At 38.1% G+C, this 27,950-nt stretch overlaps 1 protein-coding gene across 1 annotated transcript; it reads left to right on the forward strand.

Annotated features, from left to right (window-relative positions):
- Positions 1-592: 592 nt before the first annotated feature.
- LOC133248018 (sulfotransferase 6B1-like) lies at positions 593-27,948 on the forward strand. The gene is made up of 6 exons (XM_061417658.1): positions 593-819; positions 2,491-2,675; positions 8,441-8,567; positions 18,678-18,772; positions 18,925-19,111; positions 27,209-27,948. Exons 1-6 carry the CDS (start codon positions 675-677, stop codon positions 27,325-27,327), a joined length of 858 nt encoding a protein of 285 aa, XP_061273642.1. The 5' UTR covers positions 593-674; the 3' UTR covers positions 27,328-27,948.
- The last annotated feature ends 2 nt before the right edge of the window (positions 27,949-27,950 follow it).

Raw genomic sequence — 27,950 nt, forward strand, 5'->3', positions numbered from 1 at the left:
GCATTTTTCATGATGTACTCTGCATATAAGTTAAATAAACAGGGTGACAATATACAGCCTTTACGAACTCCTTTTCCTATTTGGAACCAGTCTGTTGTTCCATGTCCAATTCTAACTGTTGCTTCCTGACCTGCATACAAATTTCTCAAGAGGCAGATCAGGTGGTCTGGTATTCCCATCTCTTTCAGAATTTTCCACAGTTTATTGTGATCCACACAGTCAAAGGCTCTACTGTGTGCTAATATTAACCAGAAGAAGTTCAATTTTTCCAGACATTACCACAATGATATAATCCATTATAGCCACTAAAAATCTCTCCTTACTTAGGCCCAAGGATTTGATGAACCTTAGTCCCTTAATGTAATGATTACACTCTGGTGGCTTGGTAGCTGTGTATGTAAACTGTCTGAGTCAAGTTGGAGGGAATATTTTGTAACACGTGTTATCAGTAACATTCAGATAATAGCATTTTCACAGTAGACTTTGGCTCAGTTATCATTTAAAAATTACTCTTGTCAAGAATTGCAAAAGGTATATATATGATCCTCTAATTAGGATGTCAGCTCAGTGATTACATTGCCAGCGAGCTGGGATTAAAATCAAGGACCACACTTGCTCCGTGCCTTGTGTAAAGCTAGTGTTTAGTAAATACTTTTCAGTTGATTTGACGAAAGATGTCATCCAAGAGCCAGTCAAGTGTTCTTCATAAGTTCAAGGGAGTCATCTTTTCTACCATGTCTTCAGAAGAACTTCTAAATTCCCTGGATTCTTTTGAGGCAAGAGAGGATGATGTGTTCCTGGTTTCCTATCCAAAATCTGGTAAAGTTTATTTCAATGTATCTTTAAAATGTAGATATACGAGAATGATAATGCATGTAATAAGTTTTTTTAAACATTTACTTTTCAGAATTTTTCCGCTGGAAATTAAAGTATCTTAAATGCTCATTTTCATGAAAAAATTTGATATTAGAAAGTCAAAAAATGTGCTTTGAGAAAATTCGACTGGAGAAATTACAGCTTTAGTACACTTTTGTTTTGACTTTATTCACAAAGACATACAGATATTAATATATATTAAGCATAATATCTGTAACATTATAAATTTCTCTTCATACTTTAAGCCAGGCATAGTGATAAATAAATAGTTTTTGTTCAATTTGTACTTAATGATTGATCTGTAAAGAAATTATTGTTTTCTTATGGGCTGATAAGAACAAGTGGCTAATTTATACCATATACAAACAACTATATATAAGGCTTCCACTAGACATATTTTTTAAATATGTATTTGGCTGCACTGGATCTTAGTTGCTGCATGGGGGATATTTTTAGTTGTAGCATGAGGGATCTAGTTCCCAGATGCTAGATCTCCAGATGGAATTTGGGCCCCTTACATTGGGGGCCTGGAATCTTAACCACTGGACCACGAGGGAAGTCCCTGGACTTATTGTTGCCTATAAATTTTCCATTAGCTGCCAGGAGGTCCCCTTCAGCAGCACAAAACTGTGTATTCTCTCTGCTTATCAGAATAAATCAGTATATTTAATTAAAATAATGCAAATATCATTACTATACAGTTACATTTATATGACGGTTATACATATTTAAGACTATTAACATCATAATCTAAAGTAGTCTTAAATTTAAAACATAATGTTAGAGCACTGTTTAAATATTTATTCAACTATAAGTTTGTTCATCTTGTATCTAACTGGAATTATAAGATAAATGGAAACTAAGCCTCATTTAAACCAATTTGGAACATTGCTTTCAAATTAGCAAAACATCCTCCCCACCCAAACTTTTACTTCTCTGCTCCAGTTCTCTATAGTCTACACCACTGGAGCATATCCTCATTTGCTTTCAGTAAGATAAAGTGGTATCTCTTCCAGACTTCATGGTAGTAAATTTGCATCTCCTTGATGTTTGGATATAGCATTTGTTCATTGTTCAAATGCTTTGTTTGCACAACTGCTCTGTACTTGCATGCAGACAAAAACAAAATTCCATGTCTGTATTCAGCAGGGAGCTGGGGAAATAGACATGAATACAACTTCATTTTGATGTGTGCTGCTTCCGAGAGACAGAGAGGGTGAGCAATTAGAAGAAGGAACTGGGGACTCAGAAGGCAGTTTTTAGAAGAGCAAGACGCATGAACTTGCAGCACCAGCAGGAATCATGAATGAAAAGATATGTGTGTTTGTGAATTGGAGAAGATGCTAGAAGTGAATGGTAACATAGAAGAGTATTTCAGGCCGAGGAAACAGCATACACAGTTTTCATCACTCTTCACAATCTTTAAAATGTGATTCTTCCTGTAAAGGGAACTAACATCTCGAATGCTCCAACAGGTTTATCTGTGTGTCGAGGTGATAACTATTTATAATAAAACTAATGTAGTCATTGCTTTTATAACCTCATGTTCATTTTCTGTATTCATTTTGAGTATCATTTGATTAAAAATGCATTTCATTTTATTTTCTTATGAAGGCACTCACTGGATTGCAAAAGTCATTGAGAACATTCCCAATGCTAGAATTACCCTAACACCTCCTATTGAATTGGGAGACATTTCTAAATTCGAAGAACTAAAAACGTACTGTGAGAGGAGAGTTATTCCAACACATCTGAGCTACAGCATGCTACCAATAAATGTTAAACAGAAACAATGCAAGGTAAGTTCAATGGTTAAGGACAGAGGCTCAGGGGTACACAAAACTGAACTTGGATTCTTGCTGTGTTACTTTCAAGCTGTGTGACCTTTGAAAACTGCTGATGTTCTCTGAGTTTGGGTGTCCTCACTTAATGCAAGGATAATAGTATGCATCTCACGTAGTGTGATGAACATTAAACAAGAAAATGAGTGTATAGGTATTACCACAGTATCTGGCTCATAAAAATCTCAGTATGACATTAGTATGTCAACTGTAATTATGCTAGATGATGTCTTATTCTATTCTGAATCTCGTTTGAGTCATTTTCTTTAAATATTGATGTCCAGAGAGAGAAAAACTGCCTTAATAATATTATTTTAATTATTTTATCTCTCATTTTTGCAAAAGATTATATGGGAAAGAATAAAAAGTAAAATGTAATGTAAAACACTGAAGAATAGTTATTTCAAGCCATTTTTAAAGTCCTCACATTATGATTTTAAAAGTTACTTCTAATTTTAAAAGTTTTCTTTCTATTTTTATGTACTTCTTATTAAAATTTGTTTTCATGGAGAATGCAGGATAAGGAAAAAAGAGGATAAAATTGGTAAAGCGAAGGCAAGACACATGTGTCCAGTGTAAACAATATCCCAGTAATGATGCCTTTTAAACCATGTCAGTCATGTTCTTAAAAATAAATAAACCTGCCAAGTGTGCATACATCAAAGCAGGTCTTCCAAAGATTATAACTCTATGACTACAGTGTCTCCATGTATACCATCTACTCTTCAGTTCAAGTAAAAGTAACACAAGGAGAGGTAAATGCCATGGAGTTTGTGCTTATCCCAAGCAAATCTATCAGAAAATGTGAAAGTATACTAAGCTGATTACAATTTGACTCAACTGAACATTTTCATTTCAAATAGACTACCTAAGAGAGAGAGATTTGGACAGAAAAGGAGTCTGGTACACTTAACAACCCTTCAGTTCAATTCAGTTCAATCGCTCAGTCGTGTCGGACTCTTTGCGACCCCATGAATCACAGCACACCAGGCCTCCCTGTCCATCACCAACTCCCGGAGTTCACTCAAACTCATGTCCATCGAGTCGGTGATGCCATCCAGCCATCTCATCCTCTGTCGTCCCCTTCTCCTCCTGCCCCCAATCCCTCCCAGCATCAGGGTCTTTTCCAATGAGTCAACTCTTCACATGAGGTGGCCAAACTATTGGAGTTTCAGCTTCAGCATCAGTCCTTCCAATGAACACCCAGGACTGATCTCCTTTAGGATGGACTGGTTGGATCTCCTTGCAGTCCAAGGAACTCTCAAGAGTCTTCTCCAACATCACAGTTCAAAAGCATCAATTCTTTGGTGCTCACCTTTCTTCACGGTCCAACTCTCACATCCATACATGACCACTGGAAAAACCATAGCCTTGACCAGATGGACCTTTGTTGGCAAAGTAATATCTCTGCTTTTGAATATGCTATCCAGGTTGGTCATAACTTTCCTTCCAAGGAGTAAGCATCTTTTAATTTCATGGCTGCAGTCACCATCTGCAGTGATTTTAGAGCCCAAAAAAATAAAGTCTGACACTGTTTCCACTGTTTCCCCATCTATTTCCCATGAAGTGATGGGACCACATGCCATGATCTTCGTTTTCTGAATGTTGAGCTTTAAGCCAACTTTTTCACTCTCCTCTTTCACTTTCATCAAGAGGCTTTTTAGTTCCTCTTCTCTTTCTGCCATAAGGGTGGTGTTATCTGCATTTCTGAGGTTATTGATATTTCTCCCGGCAATCTTGATTCCAGCTTGTGCTTCTTTCAGCCCAGTGTTTCTCATGATGTACTCTGCATAGAAGTTAAATGAGCAGGGTGACAATATACAGCCTTGAAGTACTCCTTTTTCTATTTGGAACCAGGCTGTTCTTCCATGTCAAGTTCTAACTGTTGCTTCCTGACCCGAATATAGATTTTTTAAGAGGCAGGTCAGGTGGTCTGGTATTCCCATCTCTTGAAGAATCTGCCACAGTTTATTATGATCCACACAGTCAAAGGCTTTGGCATAGTCCATAAAGCAGAAATAGATGTTTTTCTGGAACTCTTTTGCTTTTTCCAGGATCCAGCAGATGTTGGCAATTTGATCTCTGGTTCCTCTGCCTTTTCTAAAACCAGCTTGAACATCTGGAAGTTCATGGTTCACATACTGCTGAAGCCTGGCTTGGAGAATTTTGAGCATTACTTTACTAGCGTGTGAGATGAGTGCAATTGTGTGGTAGTTTGAGCATTCTTTGGCATTGCCTTTCTTTGGGATTGGAATGAAAGCTGGCCTTTGCCAGGCCTGTGGCCACTGCTGAATTTTCCAAATTTGCTGGTATATTGAGTGCAGCACTTTCACAGCATCATCTTTCAGGATTTGAAATAGTTCAACTGGAATTCCATCACCTCCACTAGCTTTGTTTGTAGTGATGCTTCCTAAGGCCCATTTGACTTCACATTCCAGGATGTCTGGCTCTAGGTCAGTGATCACACCATCGTGATTATCTGAGTCGTGAAGATCTTCTTTTTGTGCAGTTCTTCTCTGTATTCTTGCCACCTCTTCTTAATATCTTCTGCTTCTGTTAGGTCCCTACCATTTCTGTCCTTTATTGAGCCCATCTTTGCATGAAATGTTCCCTTGGTATCTCTAATTTTCTTGAAGAGATCTCTAGTCTTTCCCATTCTGTTGTTTTCCTCTATTTCTTTGCATTGATCTCTGAGGAAGGCTTTCTTATCTCTCCTTGCTATTCTTTGGAACTCTGCATTCAGATGGGTGTATCTTTCCTTTTCTCCTTTGCTTTTTGCTTCTCTTCTTTTCACAGCTATTTGTAAGGCCTCCTCAGACAGCCATTTTGCTTTTTTGCATTTCTTTTCCATGCAATAGCATTGATAACAAATGTCACCAGAGATTAAGTTGTGCTTTATAAATGTTACAACAGTGACAAGAGTAGCTATTTTTCCTTTGTAAGCAAAGAAGCCAAAACTCAGAAAAGGGGTGTGTGTGTGTGTGTGTGTGCATGCTCAGTCGCTTAAGACGTGTCTGACTGTTTGCACCCCATGGACAGTGGCCTGCCAAGCTCCTCTGTCCATGGGATTCTCCAGGCAAGAATATTGGAGTGGGTTGCCATGCCCTTCTCCAGGATTATAGCTGAGTGTATTTAAAACCACCACAGTAACACTACAGCCTGAAGGTATGATCCTTTCTTTGCCACCCTTTAATGGGGACTGAGACTGTCCGGTTGTCCCTGGAATACCAAGCAATGACCTGTCTTCTGTTGCTGTTGACTGAGCCCCAAGAGCTTGGAGGATGGGCAAGCCTTAACTACCCCTGTAGTGCTGGACAGATAGTAAGTTCCTCCTCCCATTGTTCTCTATCAGCTCTCAACCCTACTTGGCCTCCTATATTTTCTTCCTAACATTTGACTCTCCTTTTGAATGTTTCCAAACTTTCTTACATGAAATTTGTATTTTCAGCCCATTTCATGCTGTGTATGTGCTCAGTTGTATCTGACTCTTTGCAACCCCATGGATTGTAGCCCACCAGGGCTCATCTGTCCATGGAATTCTCCAGGCAAGAATACCGGAGTGGGTTGCCATTTCCTTCTCCACAGATCTTGTCGGACCAAGGATTGAACCTGCATCTCTTGTGTCTCCTGCATTGGCAGGCAAGTTTTTTACCACTGTGTCACATGAAATTTAGTTAATATTTAATTTTTTAAATAAATTTTTAATTTTTAAGGAAATTTAATTTTAAAAATATTCAGTTAATATTTAATTTTTTCTCCAGAGTACTATTCTACCTTCAGTTCATATTTCTTCACCTCCCCCTAATAATTTTTATAATTTCTTAGGAGACATTCATAATGTGTGTGTGTGTTTATTGAGTGTAATTGACATATAACAGTATGTTAGTTTCAAATGTATGACATAGTGATTTCGTATTTGTATATGCACCACACTATCTATTTAACATTCTTCATTGTACATGAACACCTTCTTTTAACCTTTTTTGGTAAAATATGTGTTAATGGGTTGCACTGTCCCTCCCACTACATCATACTGACTTGTAACTTTAAGGAAGAGTTCTTCAAAGTCCCTAAAAAATTATTCTGTTTATCAAAACATAAAGTCTCCAACTGGATGTCTAAGGCTTAAAATTCTGCCATTTATTCCTTCTTGCTAAAGTGGTGGATTTTTAAACTGTGGTGTCTGGGCCTTGAGGTTCTATGAATCTGCCCAGGAAGCCTGTGCAGTTAGAGGAAGCCCGAGTTGTTGTGTTCTTCCATGATTATCTCTTGGGACAAAGAGAAGATAACTGTGGGGGTAAAGGTGGCTCTTCATTCCTGCGTGTCGTGGTCTTTGTGTATCTTTCAAGTAAAGAGGAGCAGGTGCTGTTAATGAGGGTCACAATATCTGGACTATGAACACAGTAGGGAAAGATAGTTATGTATAAAAAATGACTCAGTAAACACTTCCTTATCTAAGTCAAATATGTCCTTCCTGATATTCAATTAAAAAGCAAGTTAGAATATCTGGTACTCATGCAATGGTGACCTTGACTGGGACAGTCCTGTTACCGCCAGGCTTCTCACATTGGCTTCCAGAGGTTTTTATATGCTCCTATCGTTCTCTGTATTTCACTATTGTAAACCTCATAACACTGCACTGTCAAAAGTGGATTTAATTATCTGTTTCCCTCACTTGACTGGGTCAGGAAGATCCCCTAGAGGAGGAAATGGCAACCCACTCCCAGTATTCTTGCTTGGAAAATTCTGTGGACAGAAGAGCCTGGCGGGCTACAGTCCATGGGGTCACAAAGAGTCAGACATGACCTAGTGTGTGCACCACACACACATACACACACACACATCACTTGACTGCAAGTTTTGAGAGGGTGGGAATCATTTCTGTCTTGCTCATTATTCTATTCCTTGGCTCTGGAACGTTTTTGCACACTAGTTGACATACAATAGTGAAAGTTGCTCAGTCATGTCCAACTCTTTGTGACCCTATGGACTATACAGTCCATGGAATTCTCCAGGCCAGAATACTGGAGTGGGTAGCCGTTCCCTTCTCCAGGGGATCTTCCCAACCCAGGAATCAAACCCAAGTCTCCCGCATTGTAGGCGGATCCTTCACCAGCTGAGCCCAGACATACAATAGGTATTAAATAAATATTTATTGAATCAAATTAAATTGCAGTTGCAGTATTTGTATAAATTGGCAAGGTATCTCAGACTCCTTACTCTTTAGCTGATTAAATTGTAGAAAAAGAAATTCCAGAACATTATTCTTTCTATAAATATGGATAATTTGTAAGAAATCTTCTTGTACGTAAATCATATTTTGTCATACATCGACATTACAATATTAATCTTGTCCTTCATCTGAGGAGGACTTTCTCAAGTCTACCCCTGAAAAGATAGGACCAAATTTTAGCACATAAATTCAAAAAGTCTGGTCAGTGGGCAAGCAGCATCAACATCTCCTGGGAGCTTGCTACAAATGCACAATGCAGGCCTCATCCTGGAACTTCTGAGTGAGAATCTGCATTTTAACAAGATCCCCTGATGATTTTTATGCACCTTCAGTTTTGAGACACTCAGGTATCTAAGTCTGTATTTAATAATCAGCTGAAGCTACCAAAAAGTTGTGACTTGCACAGGTAAGTGTGGCTGCTACTTTCTCTTAGGAAATGTTTTGTCTTGGGGCTACTTCCATACAAAAATAAATTGATTTTTTTTAACAGATTATCTACATCATTAGGAATCCAAAAGATATAGCTGTTTCATTCTACCACTACTACAGGGATAACCCTAATCTCCCTAGCATTGAAACCTGGCATGAATTTTTTGAGCTGTTCCTAAAAGGAGATGGTAAGTATAACAGTGATTTTTATTCATAATACACAGGGAATATCTTCACTCAAGTTGAAAACATTTTCCAAAAGTTCAAGTGAACCCTAGCAGCCTACTTTCAGAAATATTTTTTAATAGATTATTCTTTTGCTTCTTCTATGCAAATTCTTTCTCACTTTGTTTCTTCATAGTTTTTCTTATCACCAAGGGGTGGAACATATTAGCGATAACTTATTAGCTGGTTTTCATGTCTTCAGAAACAGAAATTAATTCTGATCAAGCATTATTTTCATATACCCTCAGTCTGTTCCCTGAAGTAATTATTCACTGATTGAAGTACAGTGATTTACAGCTGAAACCTAGACAGGTAGCTTGAAACACGCCTTATATATACCTGCATGGAAAATAAATCATGTCACACAGTACCCACACATACTCCCAACCCCCCAGATATAACACATGTGAAAGAATTTGACGTCTTGACACTTGGAAGAAAGTAATTTATTCTGAAAACACCTCAGTGATACATTACTTGTTGAGCTGCACAGCACATGCTGGGCCTGCCACCATGCCTGACCCTTGGATTTATTCTTTTTTCCCTGACTCAGTGGTGTCTGGAGCACTTAAAAAAAAACTCTTTTAAATTCCCAAGGCTTTGATTAAACAAAAATAATATAGTAAGAAGATGAAGAATCCAGAAGAGACACAATTTAGAAATGGTATATTCCCTGAGGATCTTATCTCTCACTTGGCTTAATTACTGATTTCACTATTTTACTTGCAAATTGTCAAGCTTTTGCTTGTTAGTTTAAGAGAGGCCACAGCAAGAGTAACCTTAACATGAGGACATAGAAAACTCACCAGCAACAAGGTTTAATATTTTGTTTTGTGATAATTGCTATGGAAGAACATCTATGCTCACACTGTTTCAACTCCTCTTTATATTTTGTTCCCTATCTATTGGCACAAATTTCAGAAATGACAGGTATAGTAAAGGTCACCTGGTTTAAACACCCACCTGATGTTTGAAGCACCTTTACAACACCCCCATTTACAACACCCCCCAAAACTGTAGAGGCTAAGTTTGAATTTCTTAACCTTGACAAGTTCATACCCCTTACTAGTACTCCAAAGCAACACCTTCAATATTGGTATTGCTAAGATGTTTTTAAAAATCTTCCCATGTGATATAGATTGTGCACATACCGTGTGACACAGACACTTGGTTAGGTACTCTGCAAACACAATCTCATTTCGTCCTCACTAGAAAACATGAAAAGTGAGTGTTACCCTCACTTTACAGGTAAGGAGAATGAAGACTTTGGTAGGCCAAATACCTTTCCCATACATCCATAAATAATAAGGAGGAGAGCTGATACTTAAGTCAAGCGTCAAATCCAAAACTCTTTGCTCTGACCACTGTGTCGTAACTCATCTGGAAAAAAGAAAGAAAAAAACAAAAACTATCCCTCTGATCATTAATTCATCTTCCACCTGATAGCCCTCTAAATATTTGAAGATGGTTAGCATGCCTCATTCTGCCTCAATTCCATTTTTGGAATAAGCAGAGTTTAAATACGCAAATTATTTTTGAAAAACAGATCTTGAGTCTGCATTTCTTTAAGAAAAGAAAGCTATGTTCATCTCCAACTTTATAGACTGCGGTTCACCACGTCTGTCACCATTACATGAGTGCTCATTTGGCGACATCACTATCATTCTGCAGTGGTTATATGTATGTGACTGTGTTTCAGGGATGTTCTTCAGTCACTTTTTGAGGAGAGGGTTATTTCTCTTGCAAATGACATGATGTAGTAGAAAAAACAAGCTATGGAGACAGTAGAACTGGGATCAATCCTGACTGTATTTTATTCCATATGTAACTTTGCACAACTAGCTTAGCTGTTCTGAGGTTCAGACTCCTAACATAGAATAGGATTTTTAAAATTATCTACTTTGTAGAATTATTTAGAAGCTAAAATTTGTTGTAGACATCTATTCACTTATTCTATTAGACGTAGACATTTAAACACACGAAGATTCACATAGTTTCACATTAGGGTGGAAACGTTACAAGTAGATATTTACCTAGAAAGATTAATTTATAGCTGAGGCATCAAAATACCCTGGACCCAACTCCAAACCATAAATATAAATACACATGATATGAGCAGATAGGATAGTGGAGATATACATAACTACACATTTGTCTAATCATTAAATTTTCTCTTTCAGTTTATAAATACACTTTAGGTTTTCAAATTACATAATAACTATACATTGTGTTCTGGCAATATCCCGACAGATTAATATCTCAATGCAATATTAGTACTTTACTTTTTTCCCCTACAGTTTCCCCTTCTCCAGTTTTATATTAGAACTTTATATTTCCTATGCTACTTCATCTAGGCAAGTTTCATTTTCCACAGTTATCTGTCATCAGAGTGCTTTCTAGAAACTAGTAACCAAGAGCCTCATTATAACAAGATATAAGAGTGGGGTACAAGGTTTGCAGGAAATGTGGGAGGTTTGAAATAGCTGAGGTGAAGAATAAGAGAATGTGTTAATGCAGAACAAATAGTTTTGCTGGGCAAACTTGGGGCCTTTAAGGCTGGAAAAATGAATTTGCAATGCTATAAACAGAGTTGTGTAAATTTTCCAGCAGAACTCAACAGCAAAGAGACAAGAAAAGAAGAGGAATTGCTTCATTTAAACACTGGGTGTTTTTTGATGATTGAAATAAACAGTAAGGGGGCAAAAAAGTTGGAGGTATTGGCAAATCGATTGCTGAGGGGATAAATAAAAGCAAGAAAATGAAGGGGAAAAAAAAAAAGGTCAGAGTATGGGATTGTAAAAGCTACCCATTAAGGTTTTGCTCTAAAATCAGAATCTTCAGTAACTGTAGGAGAGAGACTGGAAGGTTGATTTCTGACTGAGACAAGGATGGAAAGAGTAGTATATTAAAAACCATGAGTTCCAAAGGAGCTTGGATTCTTTAGGAGAGAGAAGTTCTAGAAGTTGGTAGGAAGCAGTGAGGTTTATGGCTCACTCTCCAGACCCGAAGACACTTGGATTGGTTGAGAAAGAGCAACTTCTATTCGGGAGCATTTTAGAAGAGTAATTTTGGGTAGCAGAAGGGCCATCCTGGCATATATTAAGGCCAGGAAAAGATAGAATAATTCTATATTACTTGAAGAATGTGCAGAAAAACATTTCCCATTAAGGAAGATTTCAAATGTGTTTTGGAAACTGTATTTTCTTTAAAGCCAGAGGTCTACTAATGACCTAGACAATGAAGATTCTGATTAAAATATAAACTAAAACTGTAATTTCCTATACTAGTAACAATGCCACAGGCAGCCAATTTCTTTAGATTCTTTTGGCTGGCTTACATCCTTTTGGAACAAGGTAGAGAATGAATTAATTAGTCAATAGTAGAATAGCTGGCTCTCAAATTATGATCAGGCCATTATGCAAAGTTGATTCTTAAATCTATTTGGGGCATGTTGGAATATGCTTCCTACAGAAAAACCATAATGGACAAGGTCAATTACACCTAATCACTGGGTTATGATGCTGGGTCTGTGTCCCTTCTCAGCTTCTTGGTAATAGAAGTATAGGCTCTCCTGACGGTATTGGGAGCTTTCATAGCCTCAACAACTCTGTTGTTGTTTAGTCACTAAGTTGTGTCTGACTTTTGCGACCCCCTGGACTGAAGCCTGCCAGGCTCCTCTGTCCATGGCGTTCCCCAGGCAAGAATACTGGAGTGGGTTGCCATTTCCTTCTCCATGGGATCTTACTGACCCAGGGATTGAATCCATGTCTCCTGCATTGGCAGGCAGATTGTTTACCTGTGAACCACCTGGGAAGCCCTAGCAACTCTAGGAGGTGACATTAATCACCAGGGCTGCGCTGTAGCTGCTGGAGAGAGGGGGTGAGGCAGATTGAATCTGTAAGCATAATTTAAGATTCCAGGGACTTCCTAAGTTTGAGAGAAAAATCGATCTTCCTCCTACATGTGTTTTGTGCCTAGGAAAAGGTTGGCCATTCTTAGAAGATAAACTATTATCACTGATATGGTAATTTGGGTAATTCTAAGATAAAGTATTATGTAAGATAAAGTATTATGTAAGTCACTGAAATAGCAATGAGATTGCTAATAACTGAAGATTTTATCAGGGAAGCTCTTCTTAGCACCATTATTATTACACAGTCTTCAGGGTCCATGGAGTAGAAAATTGGGCTGATACTCTAATGATACCACTGTAGTCTTGGAAATTCTTGTTTTAAAAATAGATTATAGTGTATTTTTTTCCCCTTTGCTTCCTCATGAGCTGAAGCTATGAAAAATTGCAGTTAGCTTAGAGTTTGTTGTACTTCAATTTAATCAGAGATTTAATGTTCTAAATGTATATCACAATGTCTGGCAGACACTAGTAGCTTAATAAATGTTGATTAAATGAATTGCTGCTAAGTCACTTCAGTCGTGTCTGACTCTGTGTGACCCGGTAGATGGCAGCCACCAGGCTCCCCCATCCCTGGGATTCTCCAGGCAAGAACACTGGAGTGGGTTGCCATTTCCTTCTCCAATGCATGAAAGTGAAAAGTGAAAGTGAAGTCACTCAGTCATGTCTGACTCTTAGTGACCCCATGGACTGCAGCCTACCAGGCTCCTCCATCCATGGGATTTTCCAGGCAAGAGTACTGGAGTGGGGTGCCATTGCCTTCTCCGATTAAATGAATTAGCAGTCAGCAAATCTTCAGGAAATTGTTAGTAATATAGCTCTTTTAGGATTGAGGCATTGTGCGTGCTTAGTCATTCAGTCATGTCTGACTCTCTGTGACCCCATGGACTATATAGCCCACTAGGATCCTCTGTCCATGGGATTTTTCAGGGAAGAATACTGAAACGGATTGCCATTTCCTCCTCCAGGGAATCTTCCCAACCCAGGGATCAAACCCACATCTCCTGTGTATCCTGCATTGCAGGTAGATTCTTTACCTACTGAGCCATTGGGGAAGCCAAGACTGAGCTAGTATTAAATCTTTGGATGATAAGGAGATGTTGACAAAATTAATCAATACTCTACCTATGAAAAAATGAAAAATTTTACTTAAGTCAACCCAAGGATTAAAACCGAGGAGACAGACTTTCAGAAAGCTCTGAGGACTTCCTCGTTCCACTTGCTCGAGGTCAAAGCACAGTTATATACTGAGACAAGGGATCATATGTCAAATGATGTGTAATAGAAAGTTTACATGGTCCAGATGTACATGTACAAAGTGAGTCTTGAATCATTATGATTTCGTACAAGATTAAGAAGAAACATTGTCTCCTAAGGATGTCTGGTTAATACAGAGGCACAATATCCTCTAAATGGGAGAGAGAAAGCCCAAACAGGCAAACTTTGATGTTTAAAGTTTTCTTGTCTTACCATAAAACATGAGCTTTATTTCACCAATGTCCTGCTTTTGATCATTATTTTTTCATGGCTATTCTCTGAACATGTACCTTTTTCTTTTCTTTGAACTTTTAAACTTTGTATTGCTAAATTTTGTAATATAGCCAATCAATGTTATGATAGTTTGAAGTGAACCGCGAGAGGATTCAGCCATACATATACATGTATCCATTCTGCCCCAAATCCCCTCCTATCCGGGCTGCCACATAACATAGACCAGAGTTCCATGTATTATATGGTAGGTCCTTGCTGGTTATCCATTTTAAACATAGCAGTGTATACAGGACCATCTCAAGTTCCCTAACTATCCCTTCCCCTTGATAACCATAAGTTCATTCTCTGAGTCTGTGAGTCTTGACCATTAATTTTTTGATAGAAAGCATTAGGTGATCAAATATTTGGTCCCTTGATGCCAGGGTAGTTGCTTACCTAGCCTGAGTCCACTGTGTCCCTTGATATCAAATCTTAATAGCCTGATTCTGTTTTTCCTTTTAGGAGGTTGTACTTGTAAGATAAATGGCAAAGGGTAATAGTCAATTCCCAGTTGTCCATAGTACTGAATGCCAATTTTTGCCTTGCGTGTGCATCCATGTGTATGTTCATTACTTTTTAAAAAGCTGTAGATATGAAAAACAGTTACAAGTTGTTTAGATATTATTAACTTCATAGGAGTTGATGATAACTTTATAAGTTACACAAACAGTAGTCAAAATTGCCAATAGGAGTAACAATGTCATTAGTAAAGACTGAAGCCAAAACCCTCCTAGACCATACCATTTTCCTAGTATTTTCCTTAGATCAGGAAAAGGATCTTTTATACGGGAAAAGTGATTCTTCAGGTGTCATAAGACAAGTTACATTAGAAGACTCATCAGGTTATAAAAACCCAATATTCAGTATTATAGCACATTTCTCTCTGAGAAGGAGTTAGAATATCCAGGACCATTCAATCCTGTAGGGCCACTTTTCTCATCATGGAAACTTCCAAACTGAGCAAGCTAATGGCTTGATTACTATCATTCAGAGCTTGCTGAGTAAATTTCATTAAAGCCTCTATGTGATTAATGATATCTTCCCTTCCAAGTGAAAGAAAGAGTATCACAGCCAAATGGTCATACCATTGGAAAGCTGATCAATGCTTTAATGCCAGCATGCTTGCAGGTGTCAGAAATAGGATCTGCAGTTCTTTCAGGAGAGGAGGGCTGATTGGGTCCCTTCCATTATGACTATCAATGTTCCTTTACCTGACTTTTCCAGTATGCATAATGTCCCAGTTACAGGTCATGGGGCATCTGTTCTTCATCCTAAAATGGATTACTGTGATAGTAAGTTTCAGAAACAATCTTTATGGTAATATAGCAAGAAGGAGCCATCTGAGAAGTAAATCTTAGGTAGTAAATACAAAAAACCTAATGACAACAACAGTAGAAATTAATGGCCCATTAAACATGATATTTTTTCTCTCTACTAAAGTAATTACCCTCATTTCTACCAAACATAGCCAAATTAAGACTAAATTATTTGCAAAATAAGTCTATTTTAATAAACTTGGCCTGATTATTTACATAAGTGTAATTGCTCATACAAGTCCTTTTAAGGTGACTCTGCTAGAACTCTTTATAAAGAATCTCAAATTGAAGCTATTTTGGAATTGTGAATCCTTTGGGGACTTCTGCATACCAATTAAAATAGGTGCGATATTTTAGGATGGGAGCTCTCTGTGCTAAGCTGCTTCAGTCATATCTGACTTTTTGCAAGCCCATGTACTGCCAGGCTCCTCTGTCCAGGGGATTATCCTAGACTATGGGATTATCCAGGCAAGAATACAGGAGTGGATTGTCATGCTGTCCTCTAGGGGATCTTCCAAACTTTAAAGTAAGTCTTTACAATTCAAAGGACATGATAGGAGCTCTCTAAGTCTTTAAAATTCAGAGGATCCAAGAAATTAGCCCTAACTCTACATTTCCCCCTGCTAACTTAATTTTTAGAAAAGAGAAAGTAAACCTTGCAGGCAGGGATCCAGAAGACTGACTGACATGGTAAAAACTGATGTTCTACAGGCTTTTCCTAGTCGTGCCCACAAAACTCAGTTTTGGAATGACAAAAAGAGCCCCATCTTGATCATTTCAGGGCAGGTTTTCTTTTAATTCACAATTAAATGAACACTTGCAAGCATACATATATTCAGCTGGTATCCCCACAGGTGGGTGTCCATTTGGGACCTATTTGGCCTTTGAGGCACAATTTCCTGCTATCAGCTTGACACCCTAATTTATTTATGATATATGATCTGATCAATTTTCTGAGGACAGTGTGATGGATTGGATGCATGCTGCTTCTGAGTCTAGCTCTCCAAAGTGGGTCAGTTCAACTTTCATATGTGTCTCAGTTTTCTCCTCAATAGTCTAAAATCACCATCTACAAGATGACCCATCTTTTTGTCATGTGTCCCTGGAAGAGTAATATTTACTTAATGGTTGTAGTGGGGTTCCCTTGCTCTTTGGAGCTGAATAATTCTGTCTCTCATTTTACTAGCAAATGGTTTGTTTAAAACATACATCACCACCTTGTTTGTTTTTATTTTTTTCAATTTAAGTCAAATGTAACAAAAACCCAGCCACCTACATTTTCCTTTGAGCTCCCTGCTCAAAGCCCTCTGTGGTCCCTTCCCCCAAAATGCACTGGTATGCCTTAAGATTCCAAGTCTCAGTGAAGTAAAAAACAACTCCAATAACATTTTTAGGATTATCACTTAAAAGCAATGAGATCTGGATAGCAGGAGAATGCACCAGAACATCTGAGTTGTACCAAGAAGCCAGAGGGGCTCAGTGTGTCCACACTGGTATCAAGTACAGGTTCAGGTAGATTCCAGGTACTTTCTGGTGTCCTGCCAGTTACACCATGCATATTGATGAAATGTTGATCAACAGTCAATCTAAGAAGTGGAAATTTTCATTCAAGCCAGCCTGAAGATTATCACTCATGAGACAGTTATTTCAGAAAGCTCTGATGACTATTTTGCCCCTTAGAGGTCAAAGCACAGTTTTGAAACCAAGGATTATGTGTCAAATTAGGTGTTATTGACAGTTGACACGATCCAGATCTACAGGTACAAAGTGAGTGGTGGGTTATGAGCCATCATAACCCCTTACAAGATTAAGGGGGAAAATTGTTTCCTAAGGAGTTGTGACCCTTTATATGTTTAAGAAGGAATGTTACCACCTTAAGGAGGCCAGCTGAATGGAGATGCACAATATATTCTAAAGGGAAGGGAGGAGAGCCGAATGGACAGAGAAAGCAGTGTATGTTAAAATTTTTGTCTTGTCATAAAAACTGAATTTTATCTCATCAGAGGCATGGAAATATGTATATGTAGTATTTTGTCTACTTATTTATTTTAAAATATTCATTTGGTGGCGCTAGTAGTAAAGAATCTTCTTGCCAATGCAGGAGACGCAAGAGATGTGGGTTCTATCCCTGGGTCAGGAAGATCCCCTAGAGTAAGAAGTGGCAATCCACTCCAGTATTCTTGCCTGAAATAGTCCATGGACAGCAGGAGCCTGGTGGGCTACAGTCCATGGGGTTACAAAGATTCAAACATGACTGAGCACATAGTCACTTATTTTTAATATTTATTAATTTATTTGGCTGCATCAGGTTTAGCTGAGGCACATGGAATCTTTGTTGTGTCATCGTGCAGGATCTTACATTGCCCCACCCAAACTCTCTACTTGTGGAGTGTGGGTTCAGTAGGAGTGGTGTGCAGGCTTCATTGCTCCAAGGCATGTGGAATCTTCGTTCCCCAACCAGTGATCAAACGCCTGCTCCCTGCATTGCAAGGCATATTCCTAACTACTGAACCACCAGGGAAGTCCCATATGTAGTATTTTAAATGACTATATTTTATGCTTTAGATTGTCAAGCTAGTCAACTTTTCTGTGGTGAGAAGTTGCTCACTGTTTGTTTTCAGTCATCATCACTTAGAGGTTATTTTGCGTGATAATATTTTACTTTCAAGCCTTAGAGATTTTTAAGGCTGTCAATTTAACAAAACAATAAAGAGGGATATCAATTACAGACAAATCCCTAAGACTGTATTTTTCAGCCTTGAACTGTGAATAGAATTTTCGGAGGAAGTTTGTAAAGTTTTTGCATTAAGAATTTATCGTTATGAAACACATGTCACTTTACAGGAAGAAAATGATAAATTCTCATTTTTTCCCCTATTTCTCCCAAGATCCAAAGTATCAGAACACAATTCTTGGGAAAAAATGTATCTTTCTAGTTCTGCTGTCACTTCTGATGATACCTGTGGCAAATTCATTTTGATATTTGGCAAAACTAATACAATTATGTAAAGTTTAAAAATAAAATAAAATTTTAAAAAAAGAATATTTACTAGAAATAAGAAAAAAAACCACAGCCTAATTAAAAGAGGTGACCACCCAGCTTCATTTCACAATAGTGTATTTATTAATAGTTGAAATGGTGAAACTGAGCTCTCTGAAGGAAACTCTTTCACTCCAGAGTCTAGTATGTGTGTACCTTATATTGACTACTTCACCGAGGTGGGAAGAACCCAGGGATGCAAAGTTATAATGTGTAATGAAAGCTTTTTATTAAATGTGTTATTTAATATTAACACAACAACTTACTTTTCTTCTAGTTGTATATGGATCCTGGTTTGATCATGTTTCAAGCTGGGAAGAACACAAAAATGTTAAGAACATTTTAATTATATCCTATGAAGAGATGAAGAAAGTAAGCCTTTTCTGCCATTTCAACAATGAAAATTTAAGTAAAATTAAAACAGGAAATCAATCAATGAACCCCATTTTCAGATTTCAAAGAATGAATTTGATATTTTGATGAGTTATGCTTTGTGTATATTTATTTATTTGCTGTTTGCTCAGGATCCTTCTAAAAACATAAAGAAAATAGCTACTTTCCTCGGTTTAAACATGACTGACAGTGAGATTAATCAGATTGTTTGGAAAACATCATTCACTGAAATGAAAAATAACACAGCCAAAGAAAACTGTGATCCAAATCACACCATCTGCGCCCTCACTTCTAACAGGAACCTGGTATTTAGGAAAGGTAAGTCAGAGATGAGATGCTTTGCCTGGATTTATATTTGGAAGTAGTTACATTTTAATGTCTCATTTCACCTTTGTTCACCCCATACCTTGCACAGCAGATTGTGCCTTGCTATCCCTCAGTAAAGGTTTATCAAGTAAAATTCTTGAGTTACATTCTTTCCAGATGTTGAGATTCCCAGGCCCAGTTAGGAACCAACTGAGAGATAGATGGAGGTGTCAAACAGATGGAAGTGATAAAGTAACTTGAAGAATGTGCTTCAGGTCTGCCTAGTGTGACTGCTCATAATGGATCCTGAATTTTACAAACACGCTCACTTAGTCATAGCCACTCCAATGTAGTCCTGACCCCTGCTGGCACAGGACACTCAGAGTGTGGTACAGAGCAGTACCTGACACATGATTTCTCTAGGAGAGTAAAAAGAGCTGATGGATGTGACCAGGGCATTTTTCCAACCTCACCAATCAATCAACTTGCCCTGCAGAAGTAAGGAAGAGGTGGAGAGAAAAGCTGGGATCGTTATCTGGGGATATTCCTCTGCCTGGAAGCACAGAGGGCACATGTGCTCAGTCGTGTCTGATTCTTGTTGACCCCATGGACTGGAGCCCACTACGCTCCTTTGTCCATGGAATTTTGCATCAAGAATTCTGGAGTGGGTTGCCATTTTCTGCTCCAGGGGATCTTCTTGACCCAGGGGTCGAACCCTCATCTCTTATGTATCCTGCATTGGTAGGTAGATTCTTTACCACTGAGCCACCTGGGAAGCCAGAAACACAGAGAGAAGGAAATAAACCTCCACAAATTCCTAACATTTTACTTAGAAACAGTTTGGGTACACCTGGATATAGAATTATTTTGAAATCCTTGTGTATTTTAATCCAGATCTGGGAGGAAAATGTTTTAACATTTTTCATATTTTTCATAACTTACAAAAACAAAATTCTTTGCATCTATGTACTCAGATTTCTTACTAAAACACACACATTTATTTGTTCTTTGCCTCAACTGCGTATGTTGCTTAGTCACTAAAGTCGTATCTGACTCTTTGCAACCCCATGAACTGTAGCCCACCAGGCTCCTCTGTCCATGGGATTTCCCTGGCACGACTACTGAGTGGGTTGCCATTTCCTTCTCCAGGGGATTATCCTGACCCAGAGATTGAAACTGGGTCTCCTGAACTGCAGGCAAATTCTTTTACCACCAAGCCTATCAGTTCAGTTCAGTTTAGTTCAGTTCAATCCCTCAGCCGTGTCCGACTCTTTGTGACCCCATGAACTGCAGCACGCCAGGGCTCCCTGTCCATCACCAACTCCCGGAGTTCACCCAAACTCTTGTCCATCGAGTCGGTGATGCCATCCAACCATCTCATCCTCTGTCGTCCCCTTCTCCTCCTACCCTCAATCCCTCGACCATCAGAGTCTTTTCCAATGAGTCAACTCTTCTCATGAGGTGGCCAAACTATTGGAGTTTCAGTTTTAGCATCAGTCCTTCCAATGAACACCCAGGACTGATCTCCTTTAGAATGGACAGGTTGGATCTCCTTGCAGTCCAAGGGACTCTCAAGAGTCTTCTCCAACACCACAGTTCAAAAGCATCAATTCTACATTGCTCAGGCTTCTTTATAGTCCAACTCTCACATCCATACATGACCACTGGAAAAACCATATCCTTGACTAGACAGACCTTTGTTGGCAAAGTAATGTCTCTGCTTTTTAATATGCTGTCTAGGTTGGTCATAACTTTCCTTCCAAGGAGTAAGCATCTTTTAATTTCATGGTTGCAGTCACCATCTGGAGTGATTTGGGAGCCAAAAAAATAAAGTCTGACACTGTTTCCAATGTTTCCCCATCCATTTCCCATGAAGTGATGGGACCACATGCCATGATCTTAGTTTTCTGAATGTTGAGCTTTAAGCCAACTTTCTCACTCTCCTCTTTAACTGTCATCAAGAGGCTTTTTAGTTCCTCCTCACCTTCTGCCATAAGGGTGGTGTCATCTGCATATCTGAGGTTATTGATATTTCTCCCGGAAATCTTGATTCCAGCTTGTGCTTCTTCCAGCCCAGCATTTCTCATGATGTACTGTGCATATAAGTTAAATAAGCAGGGTGACAATATATAGCCTTGGTGTGTGTACTCCTTTTCCTATTTGGAACCAGTCTGTTGTTCCATGTCCAGTTCTGACTGTTGCTTCCTGACCTACATACAGGTTTCTTAAGAGGCAGGTCAGGTGGTCTGGTATTCCCATCTCTTGAAGAATTTTCCACAGTTTATTGTGATCCACACAGTCAAAGGCTTTACGTGTACCCCAATGTTCATCGCAGCACTGTTTATAATAGCCAGGACATGGAAGCAACCTAGATGTCCATCAGCAGATGAATGGATAAGAAAGCTGTGGTACATATACACAATGGAGTATTACTCAGCCATTAAAAAGAATACATTTGAATCAGTTCTAATGAGGTGGATGAAACTGGAGCCTATTATACAGAGTGAAGTAAGCCAGAAGGAAAAACACCAATATAGTATACTAACGCATATATATGGAATTTAGAAAGATGGTAACGATAACCCTGTATACGAGACAGCAAAAGAGACACTGATGTTTTATATTATAAAGAAAAATAAATTAAAAAAAAATTAATGAATAAAAATAATAGCCCAAAGCTAACATCAGTCACTGTATTGAAAAGAAGAAATGGTAAATACTATTAATATTTTAAATTACTTGTAAGAGGAGCAATATTTCAAGCAATTCCAGCTTTGTCCACTGAAATTATATAAAATCTATACTGATGGAAAAACCATATTTTTTTTGGATGAAATTTTCAGGAAAAGATTTCCTGTGGTAGATTGCACTGCTGCTATTACAAAGGCCACAATTGTGTGAAATATGGGAAGGTTGGCATTTGTTTTTATGTTTCTCAAAAAAATACTTCAACAATGACCCATCTAATTATTTAATTTTATGATGAATAAAGTCAGTCCTAATGTCTAAAAAAAAAAAAAAAAACAGAAATAGATGTTCTTCTGGAACTCTCTTGCTTTTTTCCGTGATCCAGTGGACGTTGGCAATTTGATCTCTGGTTCCTCTGCCTTTTCTAAAACCAGCTTGAACATCTGGAAGTTCACAGTTCACGTATTGCTGAAGCCTGGCTTGGAGAATTTTGAGCATTACTTTATTAGTGTGTGAGATGAATGCAATTGTGTGGTACTTTGAGCATTCTTTGGCATTGCCTTTCTTTGGGATTGGAATGAAAACTGACCTTTTCCAGTCCTGTGGCCACTGCTGAGTTTTCCAAATTTGCTGGCATATGGAGTGCAGCACTTTCACAGCATCATCTTTTAGGATTTGAAATAGTTCAACTGGAATTCTATCACCTCCACTAGCTTTGTTTGTAGTGATGCTTTCTAAGGCCCACTTGACTTCACATTCCAGGATGTTGGCCAACTCATGTGTTGATAGACCAGATATTGTTTTAACTTTACAGGTTACTTTTGTCCTCTTGGGTCATTCATTTAAAAATTTCCTTAGAGTTTCAAGAATGAGGGCTAGGAGAAAGGAATATTTATTTACCAATATTTGCTAATAAACTATTTTTGAATGTTTACCAAATATTTATTAATAAACTATTTTCTAAAATTTTTACCTAATATTTATTAATAAACTATCAGGTTTATTAATTGAATAGGTTTCAAAAATTGAATAAAATACAGACCTGTCATTCAGTAGATCATAATCTAGATAGTAATATAAGGTAATGACAACTATACTAGTAAAATATGAGCAAATGTGAATCTATATGGATAAAGGAGAGCGTGTTTGCCTAGCACGCTAGGTGAAGAGATCAGATCTGAAACTGATAGCATATGCAAGATTTTACTAGGAAAATGCCAGGAGGAAATACATTCCATCAAGAGCCAACAGCAAGAAGAAAACCTCAGAACCACGATGGAATTGGATGGTATCTCCTAGAAGGATCAGGTAGTGCCATGTGCTAAAGTGGTGGTGGTTGTTCAGTTGCTCAGTGGTGTCCCACTCTTTGTGATCCTGTGCACCCAGACTCCCTTGTCCATCTGCTCCCAGAGTTTGCTCAACTTATGTCCATTGAGTCAGTGATGCCATCCAACCATCTCTTCCTCTGTCATCCCCTCTCCTCCTGCCTCAATCTTTCCCAGCAACAGGGTCTTTTCCAATGAGTTGGCTCTTTGCATCAGGTGGCAAAAGTATTGGAGCTTCAGCTTCAGCATCAGTCCTTCCAATGAAAGTTCAGGGTAGATTTCCTTTAAGATTGACTGGTTTGACCTCCTTGCTGTCCAAAGGACTCTAAAGTGATATATGATACATAAAGCAGAATGAGAGAGAGAAATATTATGGCCAGAGAGTAAAATCTCTGATGGACACCGTGAGGTCTGTTTGCTGTTTTAAGAATGGACCTGACGTAGTCAGACCTGTTTGCTAGAAAATTAATAGAACCAGAGTTGAAATTGATTAGAATAGAGTGAAAGCAGAAGCAGAAAGTGCAATTAAGAGGTTGTTGTAATAGTGCAGGTAAGAAACATCGAGGGTCACAATTTGGATAGTGGCAGTGAGCCACTGATGGGTGCTGCTCAGCTGAGAAGTCAGTTTAGGAGCCATCACCAGACTGTGGAATTAGGTAAAATTGTTCAGGGTGAGTGGGAGGAACTAGTGAAGAAAGGGTAGATGTGGGAAATCCTAAGAACCCTGACATCAACAGCCCAAGACAAGCCAAGAAAAGAGATCTGCCAGAATTAGTAGAAAGAAAAACCAGGGTCAAACATGACCGTTTGTTTAGCATTTGTGAATTCTGAGAATGCAGTTTCTATAGCAGTGGAGATGAAAACGACATTGAGGTGGAGGTTAAAGAGATAAGAGATTAAACAAGAGGAGCAGAAGCGAAAGACCACTCTTAAGAAGCAGAAGAATGGAGGACAGTATTGGAAAGATATCAAAGCAGGGTGGGGAGAAGCGTTAGAAGGAGAGGAAGAGATGATAAAGGGAAGACAGAACATAGAAAGGGATGCATGAAGAAAAGAGTAGAGAGAAACAGGAAGGCACTCGGAGGGTCCATGGTAGAGAATGCTGAAAAATGAGGAAGTTCTGATCCTTAGTCCAGTACTTCTGTTGACGTCTTTTATCTTTGCCCTTTGAGATCTGATTAGCAATACTCAGTATAAATATTGCTAATCATAAGACATGGCTTATCCTGCAACCTTGAGAAATTTTACTCCAATGAGTTAATCTCTGACTTGCCAACTAGTGACCCTAGCAAATATCAGCAGGTGAAACCATATCAACATACCTCTAACTAGCAACAGTAATTCTAACACCTTTAAATTCTCCCTAAAAGTCGTTTCCTTATTTTATATATATATATATATATATATATATAAATAGGTAACAGTGGACACAGCCTCTCTGAGACTAGTCCTCCTCAGGGCCAATTAGTAAATTAGGATTATATGAGGAATTATACACAAGGATGGGTCAATAGAGACCACTCACTTCATTTCTTGAATGGCTGGATGGAGCGGGAGTGAGTAGGGAATCCATCCTTTAAAAATAATCATTTCAACCAAATGACTGAAGTTATTGATTCAGACTCCATGGTGAACAGAGCCATTCCTTACTTTTCAGAGGGGAATTTGTGTCTGCAGTTGTCTTTGAAGTCAGAAATGGAGCTGATATTCTAGAAAATTACTATGGTGGCCACAGCGATAAGGTGATAAGGAAGGGTACAGCATAGTTCATATAAGTGTCAGAAGTCCAAAGGCCCATACAAACTAAAACTTAGGGGGAATATCACAGGAGGATAGAAATATATATGGACAGGATGCATGTTGCAATATTGCTTATAACAATGAAAACCTTGGATGCACTTAAATGGCACTTAATATATAATTTAAATCTATTAAGTTACATTCATGTTTATGATGGAGTCACCAAAACTAGAAATGCTAGATGAAGAATAGCCACTGTTTACTGAGCACTTATTCTATGCCAGGAACGTTATTTGATTTATCTAAAACTTGGCAACAGATTTTAGGATGCTGTTCATGTGATTTTATTGAGACACCAGGCATCTGAATAACTTATCCAATATCACACCACTAGTAGTTGGCAGAGTCAAGATTGGAACCCAGATGGTATTATTCTACTCAGGATAACTTTCATTGTAGGTGTACAAATAGTAATACTGGAAGATGGTCAAAGTAGAATGAGAAAAGTAGGTTATAATTGTATGATTTTAAATGCAGTTTATACGCTTATATATGTTTGCAAAGAAAAGCATCTAGAAGAATGCATGCTAACCAATTTATCAGCCATGTGAGTTGGGTGTATTTTCTTGATTTTTATCTTCTTTTGCTTATAGGTATGTATTTTCTGAAACCTATATATTATTCTTTAAATATTTTTTATTTAAAAAAGTAGAAGAAAGAGTAAAAGAATAAATCAGAAACCAAGCACACAGAAGTCAGGTCAAATGTAAAAAGAAAGACAATAATGGTTCAGGTGAATTAATATAAGAAGCCAGAAAGGAGAGCCAAGAAGGATGAAAGAATATTACGTAAATTGATAGCATTAACACTGCTCTCCTAAGGGCCAGGCACCTTGATCTTATGAAGTTGACTTTGTGCCCCAACTGATGATGTATTTCAGAAGCAATACCATTTCCTGACTCTGGGATCTCCTATCTCTGATATGACTCTCTTTCCTTTTTCTTCTCCCTCAAACAGAAGAGTTCCACTTTACTTTTTTTTTTTTTTGCATTATTTTATTTTTCTTTTCCTTTTTTTTAAAATTTTATTTTATTTTTAAACTTTACAATATTGTATTGGTTTTGCCAAATAAACTCAATCTTCTGAACCAGGAATCAACAACACCCAAAATTTCTTAGGTTGTTACCTGTTTCTTTGCTGTAGGTGACATTGTCTGACATTCAGTCAAGCCATGGGTTTTGAACACCCACCATGTGGTCAGCACCTGACTCAGTACTAACAATGCATTACTGTCCCTAACTTGACAGAGTGTATAAACTAGTTGGAGAGAAAAGATTATAGAGAATAATATAAGACAGTCAATGTATATAAGACAGTCAATGTACATGCATGCTAAGTCGCTTCAGTTGTGTTTGACTCTGTGCGGCCTTATGGACTGTAGCCTGCCAGGCTCCTCCATCCATGGGATTCTCCAGGCAAGAATACTGGAGTAGGTTGCCATGCCCTCCTCCAGGGGATCTTCCCAACCCAGGGATCAAACCCATGTCTCTTATCTCACTGCATTGGCAGGCAGGTTCTTTACCAATAGCACCACCTGGGAAGCCCAAGACAGTCTGTAATGAAGGGATACAATGATGTATTTTGAGCTCCAGGGCACCTAGACTAGACCCCAGGGATGAAGCCTGGGGCCAAAGTGACAAAGGACCGTGATCCACCAGGTCAAGGATTGAGGTTTGGTGTAGTGTGTGTGATGGAGGTGAGAAGGGCAGTCTTATGGGGTTGATGCAGTGGCCAAGGCTTTAAGGGTGACTCCAACAATCAGGAGAGGCCGAAAGACCATGTGACCTGTATGTCTTATTTCGATTTCAGGACACCTTATATTGAAAGTAAGGGTGTCATACAAGTAACTTGGTATTTGTGTTTTTAACTCTCTGTAACCAATTTTGTAAAAGAAAATTTCCTAAAATGAGACCAGTGAACCACCCCTATAGTATGTTATCAGCCCTGTTAGGACTGCAGAGGAGGTAGAAAAATAAATGAAGCAACATTGTATCTACTTTGCTTTCTGTTTGTATTAAATTTAGGTGAAATCCTTCTTTGCCTGCTACAGTAAAACCTAGGGTATTTATATATTTTTATTTTCCTTTCCAAGAAATAACTTTTCAAGCTATACAAATTAATATGCAATTACTGAAGAAATTAGAAACAACAGATAAGCAAGTGAACAATAGTTCCCCACCATCTTAGCAGCAAGAGATAAAATTATTCACATTTTCTTATAAATCTGACAGCTTCCTTTTGTACATACTATACATTTAAATTGGTTCTTGTCTGATTTCTTTCTGATTTTTTTCAGGGGCAGTGGGTGATTGGATAAACTACTTCACTTCAAAGCAGAAGCGAGTATTTGATGAACTATTCACAGAGAAAATGAAGCATAGTGAACTAGCAAAACACTTTGGAGATTACTCTTAATATAAATGGGAAATGAAACCAATTTCCATTTTATGCAAGGCAGTGCTTGGGGAATACATAAATATTTTTCACCAGTGTGGAAAGCAGATATTTCTTGCAGTGAAAAACAGTCACCTTATGAAAAAGTGTCATGTGTGAGAGACAATTATTAGCCTATTTGGGGATAGATAATTACTAATAAAAGGAAGTATACAATTTTTGCATGGCTGAATTATATGTCTGCTTTCAGGATATTCATAAGACAAGGAAATTACTTTTATTTATAGATAGAATATTACTGTGGGTGTTCTATAAGCTGCATTAATGTACAGCAAAAGAGGTGTGGGGTTAACCAAAATAACAAATGTCTGAGAGGAAATTATTTTCTGCCTATTTAGACCATCGTGACCTCTAGACAAACATTTTTTATTTCAACATTCCCCAGTGTCTATGTAAAAATATTCTCCAGTGTCATACAATGACAGACATCATTTTATTAAGGAGAGAACTCTTAATAGATTATATTAAATGATAGTCTGGTATATTAGTGAGGATGAAGAATGAAAAAATATTCTTTAGCTTTAAATTCACACTGGCTTGACATACCAGTATTTTCTTTATCTTTAATAAAGTCAAATTACAAA

Source organism: Bos javanicus, chromosome 5 (assembly GCF_032452875.1).
Source record: "Bos javanicus breed banteng chromosome 5, ARS-OSU_banteng_1.0, whole genome shotgun sequence".
Lineage (NCBI taxonomy): Eukaryota > Metazoa > Chordata > Mammalia > Artiodactyla > Bovidae > Bos > Bos javanicus.